Raw genomic sequence first — 12684 nt, forward strand, 5'->3', positions numbered from 1 at the left:
AGCAACACCATCGACGATTGACAGACGAGATGGCATACCCTGCATCAGATCCATTCACCAAGCTCCCGGCGGAGCTACGTCTCCGTGTTATTATGTCGACGAACTGCACGACGACTATATCGCAATTAATCCGAGCATCCCCTTCCATGCTTCAACAATACCTCATGGATAGAAGGTATATCCAACGACACATCATTGACTACGACGAAGACATGATGCAAGACGCTATGGCGATTATTCTTATCCCACACTGGCCTATAACTAGCAAAGAAGAACCAGATGAGGATATTGTAAAAAGAGCACGCGCAGTTTTAGAAGATTGGTCAAACGGACAGCTTCCTCATCCTACCCAACACGACCATGCCACGTCTCAATTGAACGAACTGCATAACCGGATCTTGGTTCTCGCAGAGGACTACATCACCAAAGCCACCGCTTCCTTTCCTCCGCGGGAGTACCTTTGTCTGCCGCAGATACAACGGCCATCAGCCAATGGGCATCTTATGTTCAAAGGTGTAAAAGTGGCACGGCGATTTGATCTCGCAGACCTTACGGCATCAGAAAAGAAAAGGGTTTTTAAAGCATTCATGAGGCATGAACTGATGAGTAGGGCCAATAGTCTCTTTCCCTGGGAAACACGAGAAATACATGTGCCAAAGCGTTTGGTCGGTAAAGCGGAGTCGCACGGTATTATCTGTGTCCGCGACTACTATTGCTCTCTCTATGGGGCGATGTTTGCGCAGTGCAGCGATTCTCAGCTTCCGAGTAGCCCAACCGGGACTACCCTCAAAACTGATCTCAAGTTTCCTGACACTTTTCACTTCGATGCAAACACTTACGCACATGAATTAGATCTACACGATGCCACCTGGCGGGAAGAGTTTCCCGATTTTGCGTCTTGGTTCTCACGACTCGGGATTGATCGTCTCACAGAATTCCTTCGTTATGACATGGGTAACGAGGATGACAGAGATGCCCTTTTTGATCACCTTCAAGACACCTGGTTCAATGGTGGTAAGAAGTACGGCTTCGGCTTGGACGTACCGTGGGCATCAATCTTCAACGTATCGAGATCGAGTCACAACGCTTGTTACGATTCAAACATGTTTAAACAGTTATCTGGATCATTCGAGAAATTTCTCCAATGGGATATCGCACGGCAACGGGCTTGGGTATTTTTCGATGACACTCGCCTTTACCCTCAAGAGACCATCGAGCGACCAAATTTCCCGTCAAGCAGTTTTCTCCAGGAGAAAACCATCCAGACAAACTCGGTTCACGACTGATTCAACTTCGCTGACTTCGGGAGAGCCAACCGGCGATCAATGTTGGGCTATGATGAGCGGATGAGGTGGAAGCAAATGCTAAATGACCGCGACTAGAAATGTCATTTCTCCCCGTGAAATGGAGTATTGGTCCTGGCTCGAATCGCATGGAGGACCACTTCTGCAAGGCCATCAGTGATGTTCACCATTATCCTGATTTTTCATGCAAAGTATTTGGCACCACCGACTGAGATCAGTTATTTGCCTCGCATTCATCAGTTAGACTGAGTTCATTCGTAGTATCACACATTTGATACCATGGATGGTGAAGTTGGAAATGAAAAAAGTAGCAAGGTTCGATTAAGAGGATATAAAGAAGTTTAGGAAAAATCAATTTAGATATTTGCTTATTCTACAACCGATATCTCACCACAATAATACCATGCTTACCTAGAAGACAAGTTTCATATGTGGTCAACGCTCACGAACCCTACCTCCAACCCGAATGATCTGAACGTGTGATATATTGTTGTCAGTGGTCGGTGACAGACGGGGGAATGATTGGCGGCAGGGACGTAGATCATTGTATCCACCAGGGTAAAAAGCAAAAAGCCAGTCCCGTATCTACTACTTCCCGGAAGTTAATGTTGCACAAAACAATTATTGTACTCATTACGGAGTATGGTTGTATTGTAAACAGCACATCATGTCTCCCTCTTAGAAGTAACGGGGCTCAGACAATGCAGTACATGTCGTCGCCAAGGCTTAGATAGCGGCTATGGAGCTCGGTTGTGTGTTGACAGATCAATACACTAACTGCATATGGGATGGTGCCATTAGTTACTCAGCCACTTCAGCTCTTAGTATTATGTATATAGTAGCATGCAACAAGCTCCCCAAATAGCACATAATCACAACTTGTTTAATATCTTCCACTGGACATGGTGAGTCTACCTCAATGCGCTCATAGGCTCCTTCTAACAGTAAACTAGTCTGGACTTGAAATTCTTGGGGCTGCTTCGGCGGTACTTGGGTTCGTGGAGACAGCGGTTGGTCTGCTTGGTCGCTTACGAGATGCCTACGAACGTCAAACTGAGCTTTCCTCTGTACTTGATACTTACAGGCGAGAATTGAACAGCACGAAAAACATCCTTCAGATTGTGCGAGATGAAGAAGCACTGAAAACTGCCGCTGTCGCCAACGAGTTGGTCGAAATTGAAAGCATCCTGAAGAGAATTGTCGAACTTCTCAAGGCCCTGAATGAGGACAAGGGCGCCGTACGTCAATTCACTCACCAATTAGTCCATGGATCTCGAGATGAACGCAAGTTGAGCGACATCTTTGGAGAACTTGGCCGAGCAAAGCTCAACCTGATGATGCGCATACAAGCTGCTCACGTTGGATTAACGAGGAGTCTTGACAACAGCATTGCCATTAATACAAGCATTGTTGAGAGAGTCAATAGTCTATTGGAGCCTGTGCTGGGCGAAGGACAAGGTCTCAAGATAGCCAAATTTCTTCGAGATCGATGTAAGGATGGTGAGTTTGAATTGAACGACGCTGTTTTTTTTTTTTACGGAAACTGACATTTCTCTTACGCAGATGGCGACATTATCATGCTCGATGATTCCGATGTTCTTTCTCTACAGGACAAGGCACCTCAGGAAGCGCACAGACTGGCAGGTGAACGAATTGTGATTGACAATTTAACGGAAGATCAAGCCCTGCAAATAAATGGGCCCATTGGACAAGATGGTTGGCGAGAGGTTGCTCATATGGAAATCAGAAACAACAAAGCCTCAGGAAATGCGATGCAAATCAACGACAGCATGTCTATGGAGGCTTTCACTCAAATGTTGGCACTTCGGGCGCCGAAATGATCCTCGATTGTCATGTGGAGAATTTTGTTGAAGCTGAGATAGAGGTATTCAACAGATATTGCGAGGCGAACAAGGAGGGACTAGAAATGTGGGATTTCTCTCTATTGCTTTTTCCACCAAAAAAACAAACAAACAAAAACTCGTTTCTGTTATTCTGCAATCTCACATCACAGCCTCGTTTTTGTCTGACTCAGTACGGCTCCACGTCCCCTCAACGATCATTACTGCTTGAGTTTTTCCTCGCAACCAACACCGAAACAGACATGTCAGGCTGTCAGAACACCTCAACATGCATCTTGTAAGCAGGGATTAAAACCAATCAACTCTTGCGGAGGGGGCCGTGCACAGTCAAGTGTTATCATGCATCTGCATTTGCATCTGCAAAATGGTCTGTCACTTGCATCTTCCCTTTAGTCCTAGGTTGGGTTGAAAATCCAAGTTTCTGACTTTATGCCACGTAAGTTTTCACAGCCCCAACACTACGAAAACATTTCCCCCAATCGTTGATGTAGCTATGAGGTATGAAACAGAAATCATCCTGAGAGCTCAGGATTGGTCACAGGATTGTTTTCAGCTCTCGCGTAACATGGCATATAATTCTGCTTCTATAGAACTAGTTGTAGCCGCTGACCACCCACTGTGTTTCAGCTGTCTTTGGGTCTCGAACAAACCCCACTACAAGGGCTGCCTAAAGATACTTATCAGTTAAGGGTAGCTGGCAGGGCTGTTGCAAAGACGAAGATCAAAGAGAAGGCCGAGTATAAAATCTACTAGTTATTTCGAGCCTATGAGGCCCTGGAACTCTTTCTACCTTCCGATACACGGCAGTTCAAGGCGTGACGGCCGACACATAACCCACCCAAAGAGAACGTAAGTTTGTATAGCCACGGTGTGATGCTCCTTATCACGGGACATCTACCACCCATATGCCCCATTCGATTGTGAAAACTGGAGCTGACCTTCATTTTCCAGAACCCTGAATCATCGGCTACTATGGAGACTCTCAACCCCGCCAAGCCTACCATCAAAGCCCAAGCTGGTAAAATCAAGGGACAACTTGATGAGGCCATCGGACTTTTACAATCCCTCAAAAGGCGACACCAAGATAACCCTGAAGAAACAGAGGAGCTGAACCAACACGTGGCTACTCTATCCTCCGCAAAGGAATATGTCCAAAAGGTCTATCTCAATCCATCCCTTCAGACGCCCAATCTTGACGACACACTCAGCGACTTTGAAGATATCGCCGAAGATCTAGTTAATACCCTTGGTGGAAGAAAAGTGTCACTGCGGATACTCAAGGGTCGCATTAGTGGCGTTAAAGATGTCGTTACAGCGCTGAAAATGCAATTCCCTGGTAACTTTTTAGAGGTCAACAACAACACCCTTGAGCGTGGAGTGGGGATCAATGGTGTTGTTGGGGAATGGGACGCTACATTGAGAATGTTTCAAAAGGTGGAAGGCAACAAGGCCACGGATGGGATACAAATCAATGGTTTCTTGAAAGGCAATGCAGATGCCATCAACAAGATGTTTGTCGCGACTCAGCCATTTACTAAAAGATTGGGAGAGGAAAATGATGTATTTAGAAAAAATGACAAGGAGAGCGGACAGCAATGAGGGGCCAAAAGAGGTTGGGTAGTATCGACCGAAGAAATAGTAGAATGGAACTTGTTTATCTGACAACATATAACATCTTTCAACTCGTCAACCGCTTTCAATATTGTATAGCAACAGCCCAACGTGAAATGTAGGACCCGTATTGACCCATCTTAGATAGCTAACGCACGTCCCTTCTGGAGCTGTCACAATTTTGATGAGTCTCACAGGGCGAGGATGAGCATGGGCATATCATTCATACCTTCGAAGCTCCTTTTATTGGTGGGAATGTATCATCCGTGAAGAGACAACTACACGCCCTGAGGTACCATGAATAAGCTATGTAAAGCTCCACTTCCATCATTGTAAGCGAGAGCAATCAGTAACTTCTTTTCTGACTTGCTATAGGACAAAGTCATTGTGATTTCAACCCAAGTGCATTTGATGACAACCCTTATGTGGTAGTGGCGTCGAGTAGATCAGTGTCTTGGAAAGGAGGGTGGTAGTCATTGTGACATTAACAAGGGCCCGCAGATCCTTTGCAATTTGCTACAACCGAGTTGCGTCAAAGCCAAGATGCAGCCGAGTTCTACACGACTCAGAGTTATTGGAGGCTTTTCAGGGTCTTACCCACCTATTGCACATCTCAGCTTTACCGGCATGTTCGCAAGGTTTGTCGAAAAGACGCATTGTGCAGACGCTTTGATGTTGTCGAGTTTATTAATCCGCCATCTTTATATGTGTGTATGTAATTGAGCTTTCATTGACCCTGCTCTTAGGTATTCTAGCTAGTAGGCAAGCTAACTACCAAGGTAAAGGAAATCTAGGGCTATTTTTAGGTAAAAAAAATTATCCTAGTAAATTAAAACCCTCCTTAATACAATAAGATATACAGTAAAGATATATAATTAGCCCCTTAAAAACCCTCCCTAAGATTATCTCTATAGGTATACTTAATTAGGCTTAGATTATTAAGATTCTATTTAATAAGGAGCCTTTTTTCTCCTCTAATAGCTAGTAAAGTTAAGAGTCGTAGAATTTAAACCTACTACCTTCAGCTCAGAGGATAAGCCATCAGCTTAGCCCGGTGACCACTAACCGCTAGACCACCGACCCCCCCGCCATCTTTACTTAGGTAGTACTTGATCCCGGAATCCGTATTACTACCACATCAATATCGATACAGCGCTACGGCCCTACGTCACCATTAAACTCAAGATGGCAACTTTGATGCCCAGCTATAACGACGTAAGAGATAATACAGCCGTCAACGCGTTTCAGTTCAACTCGGCGGCTCACATCAACGCCCCTCTGAGTATTAACATCAGTCAGCAACTTTCCCTCTTTCTGCATTGACCTTGAAACGAGCTAATAGTTTCTTCTTAGATACGGACAGTTTCACGGAACTTCGCAAATCTCTCGAGCCGTACGATTTTGATCGTGACAGGACCGAACGTGACTCAACACGAGCTCCCGACACCTGTGAATGGATCGTCCACGAGAAGTTGTTCCAGGAATGGTTAAGCTCAGGGGATGAGACCTTTTGGATATTTGGAAAGCCTGGATCTGGAAAGACGTTCATTACAGATGTAAGTTTATAATTGGGATCTGGGAATGACCAAGTCGCTTGTTAAATCGTGAAATGTGCTAATAACCCATCAGTATGTCTGCACTCATTTAGAAGGGAGCAATGTGCTCATGTACTTCTTCTTCGACTCTGACAGTCCCGAAATCAGCAATCTTGAGAGATTCTACCGAACCTGCTTATACCAACTGCTTGGCCAAGTTGCCCACCAAGACCGAAAGCGAATCCTCGAAATAGTACACAGAGAAGTCTCGGGTGGTTTTCAAAAAGCCAGACTTGTGGCGAATGCCATCAAACAAGTCTTGAAAGAGTTTGGAACTGGTTATCTTATCATTGATGCTATCGACGAATGCCATGGCCCAAAAGAGCTGATCGCTAAATTCTTGAAAGACCTTACAGACATAGCTGGATTGAAGGTCATGATTAGCAGTAGGCCACTTGAAGATATGGTGGCTATCGCCAGTGGCCTTCAGCTTCAGCTCAGCTCAGTGACTGACAAGTCAGACAAAGATATCCAGCTGTATGTGCAGCATAGGATGAAGGACCTCTCTTATGAAGACGTGCCGGAAGTCGAGAGGAGGTTGATACAAAAGTCAAAGGTAAGTATCTACACAAGCTAGAATTATTACTTAGCTAACATTGGTAAGAGCATGATTCTATACGCAAAGGTGATGCTTGACATTCTCAAGGATGCGGCAGTCGAAGATGAGCAAGACTTGCTGGATGAACTCGACAAAATACCACAAGATCTAAGTAAGATCTATGCCGAAACACTGAAAAAGATCAGTGTTGACTCAGCGAAACAGTTTGTCCGTAATATCCTCCGTTGGATTGCCGTTTGCAAGAGGCCCCCATCTCTCAGCGATCTTTGGGCCGTCCACACCATTCAACGAACCACAGAGTTCAATGGAGGGTTCAGTTACAACGCTAAGAGGGTGCCAAATAGGAAATTGTTTCGAAATAACCTGTTACGGCATTGTGTACCTCTTGTAGAGATTGTGGGCGAGGATGAGACAGTTTCCTTTATACATACAACAGTAAGAGAGTTTCTTGAGGGCAAGAACATTGAGAGTGAGGATGATGAGAAATGTCCAGACGAGTTTCTCATTGACGTGGTTGACAGCCATGGGTTTGCGTTTGTCACATGCATTAATTATCTTCGATTGGACCTCGGCGTCTTGAAAGACAAGAAACCTGACTTCTTAAACACACGAAGCTTTCGAGAATATGCAGTGACTAAGTGGGAAAGTCACTGCGAGTGGTCACCGAGCTGGGAGTCCAACGTCATAGCGTCTTTTTGTGGAGATGATGTATTCAGGGTCTGGCTAGATCGTTGGGCAGCACTTGACCGGGCTTTTCGTTAACAATTTGCCATAGACACTGGCTCTATCTACCTAAGTCTATTGTATTAAATTTTATTATATTAAAAGCTATAGTATTAATTATAAGCTTTTTCTTTTTTTTATTAAAACTTTTTTTAATTTTTTAATTTTATAGGATTTTTAATATAATAAATTCTAATTTAATAAACTTTTTAATAATATTATTTTTATTAAATACTTTATAAATTATTAATAATTTATTTTTTTTATTAAAAATTATTTTAAAAATTAAAAAGTAATTTTATTTAAAATATTTTATTTTTTAATATATTAATATTATTATTATATTTTATTTTATAAAAAGCCTTTAAAGCCTTTTTCTTTTTATATAATAAAGATTTAAATTTTAATTTATTAATTTAATAATTAATTATATAATTAAAAGCCTTATAATTAAAAAAAATAAAAATAATAATTTAATAATTATTTATATTAATAATATTTTAATTTTAAATATTAATAAGAATAATATATTAAAAATAATAAAAAGTATTAAACTTTTTTAATTAATATTTTTATTTAAAAATAAAATTAATTATAAAAATTAAGCTTTTATAAATAATTCTTTAATTTAATATATAATTAAAATTAATAAGAATTTTAAAATTTATTATTTTATATAATAATTATATAATTTTATTAATATTAATATTAATATTAATAAAGAAATATTTAATAATTAATTTTTAAAAAAAATAAAAGCTTTTATAATAATTATTATAATTTTAATTTTATAAGTTATAATATATACTTTTAAATTAAATTTATATTAATATTTAAATTTAAAAACTATATTTTTTTATAAATTAATTTTAAATATATACTTTAGGACTTATACCTTAAAAATCACTTAATAAAAAGTCTACCCAAGTCCTCTTCACGTTGTTATTTACTTTTCACTATTCAAGGTTGCTCGTCTCTTTTTAACCTCTTACGTGAACGAGGTCAACAGTGTCGACGCAGTTTACAGTACTCCTCTTCACGTTGCAGTTGCACGAGGCTCAGAGGACTTTGTGCAGTGTATGATTCACGCTGGGGCGCGAATAGCGATGGCTGACAAGAATGGTGCACTTCCACTGCATCGCGCAGTGCGTCATGGAAACTATGAGGCTGTACAGGCATTGATCGATCAAGACGACTCTGGAATCATGGTCTTGGACAATTTCGAGTTTACCCCACTTGGTATCGCTTGTCAACTCGGCTGGAAGAAATGCGTTGAGATACTTTTACCAAAGTTGAAGCCAGGAAGCGATATACCAGAAACTGCCGTTGGACTGGCGGTCGAAAACGGTCATCATTCCATCGTCCAACGCCTATTAGAATGGGATGAGTCCTTGATCAATCACTGCCAGGAACCTTTTCTACGCGCTACTAGGAAGGGTCAAGTGAACATGGTCAAGTTCCTCGTCGAACGAGGGGTCAACAAGTTTTACAAGGATGAACAAGGCCAAACAGCATTGCACAAAGCGTGTATATCTGGCGAAGCAGAATTGGCGCGATTCTTTATAGAGGACATGAAGATGGACCCGGACTCATCCGACGACTCTCAGCGAACCCCTCTCTATTTTGCCGCGGAGAGAGGCTACACCGAGATAGTCGACTGCCTCATCAAGAACAAAGCCAACGTGAATGCGCTCGATCGTCGCTGGGAGACACCGCTTTTCAAGCCTGCAGGTAATGGCCACGTGGAAATTGTTGATCGTCTCCTTACCGCTGGGACTGACGCTACTATCCTGGATGCTTGGCAGAGAACTCCATTACGCTTCGCCGCATTGAAGGGCAGGGTTACTATAGTGAAAATGTTACTAGAGCGGACCAATATTCAGCAGGATCTCCCAGATTGGATCGACCGGACAGTCTTACATACGGCGGCAAATTTCTTGAGAGATGGTCAAGAGGAAGTTATTGACCTTTTGGTCAAACACGGGGCTCAGGTGGATAAAAAGACTGGGAAGACTGGAGGAGGTACTGCCTTGCACGAGGCTATTCGTCGCGAGCAAGGTCAACCACCTCCCTCTGAAGCTCTCATCCGACGGCTCATCAAAGTCGGGGTTCCCATAAATGAAGTTGATGCGAATGGAAAGACGGCGCTATTCTATGCGAATCTGAGTGGCAACGCAGCGATAGCCAAGGTTCTACTAGATGAAGGTGCCAATCCCGACAGTGCCCCTTCCTCGTCCATCAACATTAGGAGCTTTACCCCGATCCATTTAGCTATCCTCAGCGGTGAAGATGAGTTTCTTCTCGCTATGCTCGATACGGATTGGGGTCGGAATGCTATCACTCGCCAAGATAAGGACGGTCGGACTGTGATACATGTTGCCGCTATGCATGGTGGGACGGACCTCCTGGCTCTTCTTTTGAGTCACCTAACAGGTGAAAGAGCTGCCGCAGTTGACACGCCTGATGTGGATGGACGAACGGCATTACATTTGGCGGCAAGTCAGGGTCATCTCCATATAGTCAAGCAGCTACTCAGTTTCGGGGCGCTGGCCTATGCCACTGACAAACACCGGTATATGCCTATGCATTTTGCTGCACAGGCTGGACATGACGAGATTGTCCTACAATTGCTAGACACACTCCCCAGCCAGGTTGAACAAGGCTTAAGGTCTTTTCAGAGGCGGCTGATTGATCACCATCCATCTGACCAGAGTCTCCCGCCGACGCCCGTCTCAATCACTGTGATCGAATTGGCATTCTTGGAGGCTATTTACAAGGCCGGTGCGATAGTTATGGTTCCAGGGCCGGGAGGAAATGTACCTTGTCGCGTTGCAGACGTTTGGTTGATTGAGAATCGAACCAACCTGATCAACCGTGTCGTCTCAGAGCTGGAAACATGGGAGCATGATCGCCACAGCATCCCAGGCACGGTATTAATGCGCGCCATATTTGGTGGACACAATGAAGTTGTGAGACGAATTCTTCAACGCCTGCCTCATATCCCACTTCAGGCGGAACAGTATGAGTATCCTAATGCCCTGTCGTTAGCATCAGCATTGGGCCATTCGGAGATCGTGGCTCTGTTGATCAAAGCTGGGGCTCTTGTTGATGCTGTAACGGACAAGCAGATATCAGCGCTTCACTATGCAGCAACTGATGGTCACACAAAGGTTATTGAAGAGCTTTTGAACCCTCGAGGTACCAAGGGCGCCAATCCTGACCTTGCTCGTCTCAGCGATGGATCCACGCCGTTACATCTCGCGGCGGAAAAGGGTCACAACGATGCCGTCCGTGCGCTCGCCAACGTGGCCTTCTTCAACGCCACTGATGATATTGGACAAACTCCCCTTCATCGAGCTTGTCTCTCGAAACAAGAGACAACTGTTGATGTTTTGTTGGAGTTTGCTGTCGATGTACTGGCAAAGGATGATAACGGTTCTACGCCAATGGATTTATGTAAGGATGCCGGGTTCAGTGGAGAGGTGTTGCAACGGATGCAAGATCAGATGGATAAGCAACGTTTGAACTAGAATAAGGTCAAGGCAATTTGACATATATAGTGCTAGGTGACTTAAAAAACCAAGGATATTAGAACTAATGCATATCCCTTTCATTGTGAAAAAGCTTTCTCATAAACTCAAGTCCTCCTGTGGTTTTTTCCTCGAGACGTGATGCTTTGCAGCTCAGATTCACGTATCGGCCGACTTCTGCCGGTTCTGATATTGACATCTTCCTTCGAACTTGACCTGGTCCTTAGCAATGTGATGTAATACCAGTGACATTTAGTGCAGAACGTACCTCTATTCTTAAGTTGTCGCTTACGAAAAGCCAACAGCAATAAGGCCATGTCATATTTGTCAAACGATATGAAGCATGATTCGGCAATGTCTATTGCAGACTGGAATTCGGAATCAGTTGAGGCTTGCTCATTTTGCCAAATTTCGCGGAGATATCTGACGTAATTCGTCCACTGCCTTCGGACAGGGTCGTTTCGTTCTGCTGACTCTGCATCGAGCTCTGGGTATAGGCGGCCAAGTCCGGCTGCCTGAAGTCTTCTCAAGGGCACTCGGCATGATCGTCCTTTGACGCTGAGTTTACCTTGAGACAGGTACTCTCCGTTGTCGTACATGGGGTTTTCGAACCTGAATCTGCGGAACTCTGCATCCTCCCCGCTGACGTCTTTGAATATTGTTATAAGCCACTTATCCCTCGCGAATTGACCCTTGGGAAACTTTGTTGTGTCGACAGCGCAAATAAAAACGTCGTCCAGACCCTTGCCATTTTAACTAGAATGGTAGTTTGCATATTAAATAATAAATAGCAAGGAGCTACTCTATAATACTATTATATTAAATTTTATTATATTAAAAGCTATAATATTAATTATAAGCTTTTTTCTTTTTTTTTTAAATTTTTTTTTTAATTTTTTAATTTTATAAGATTTTTAATATAATAAATTCTAATTTAATAAACTTTTTAATAATATTATTTTTATTAAATATTTTATAAATTATTAATAATTTATTTTTTTTATTAAAAATTATTTTAAAAATTAAAAAGTAATTTTATTTAAAGTATTTTACTTTTTAATATATTAAAATTATATTTTTTTAAAATTTTATAAAAAGCTTTTAAAGCCTTTTTTTTTTATATAATAAAAATTTAAATTTTAATTTATTAATTTAATAATTAATTATATAATTAAAAATATTATAATTAAAAATAATAAAAATTATTAAGGGCTTAGGCTTTAGCCTAAGCCTAAGGCTAATTAAATAAAAAGGGATTATATAAGGACCTAAAGAGGACCTAGAGAAGGGACCTTAAGGAGAAGATATAGGATTTCTATATATCTTTTTCTTTTCCTCTTTAAATCTAATAATACTATTATTAATATCTTAAAAATAGCTATTTAAAAGCTAATCTTTTATAATTATTAAATTTCCTTTAGCCTAAAACTTATAATAATTCTTTAGCTATAGTATACTTATTAATATAGAAAACTATTTATTATAATTAATATAAAATTA

The 12684-nt window shown here is 41.7% G+C and overlaps 4 protein-coding genes across 4 annotated transcripts; all 4 read left to right on the forward strand.

Annotated features, from left to right (window-relative positions):
- Positions 1-164: 164 nt before the first annotated feature.
- Positions 165-1286, forward strand: FPOAC1_004197 (uncharacterized protein; the record flags this gene model as incomplete). The annotated part of the gene is made up of 1 exon (XM_044848751.1): positions 165-1286. One exon carries the CDS (start codon positions 165-167, stop codon positions 1284-1286), a length of 1122 nt encoding a protein of 373 aa, XP_044707461.1.
- Positions 1287-2206: 920 nt separating this feature from the next.
- Positions 2207-3145, forward strand: FPOAC1_004198 (uncharacterized protein; the record flags this gene model as incomplete). Its single annotated transcript, XM_044848752.1, has 3 exons — positions 2207-2209; positions 2258-2804; positions 2868-3145. The coding sequence occupies 3 exons, from the start codon at positions 2207-2209 to the stop codon at positions 3143-3145; spliced, it is 828 nt and encodes a 275-aa protein (XP_044707462.1).
- Positions 3146-4138: 993 nt separating this feature from the next.
- Positions 4139-7693, forward strand: FPOAC1_004199 (uncharacterized protein; the record flags this gene model as incomplete). The annotated part of the gene is made up of 6 exons (XM_044848753.1): positions 4139-4681; positions 5279-5415; positions 5983-6071; positions 6131-6333; positions 6407-6928; positions 6977-7693. The coding sequence occupies 6 exons, from the start codon at positions 4139-4141 to the stop codon at positions 7691-7693; spliced, it is 2211 nt and encodes a 736-aa protein (XP_044707463.1).
- Positions 7694-8760: 1067 nt separating this feature from the next.
- Positions 8761-11184, forward strand: FPOAC1_004200 (uncharacterized protein; the record flags this gene model as incomplete). The annotated part of the gene is made up of 1 exon (XM_044848754.1): positions 8761-11184. The coding sequence occupies one exon, from the start codon at positions 8761-8763 to the stop codon at positions 11182-11184; it is 2424 nt and encodes an 807-aa protein (XP_044707464.1).
- Between the last annotated feature and the right edge of the window lie 1500 nt (positions 11185-12684).

Source organism: Fusarium poae, chromosome 2 (assembly GCF_019609905.1).
Source record: "Fusarium poae strain DAOMC 252244 chromosome 2, whole genome shotgun sequence".
NCBI classification, from domain to species: Eukaryota; Fungi; Ascomycota; class Sordariomycetes; order Hypocreales; family Nectriaceae; genus Fusarium; species Fusarium poae.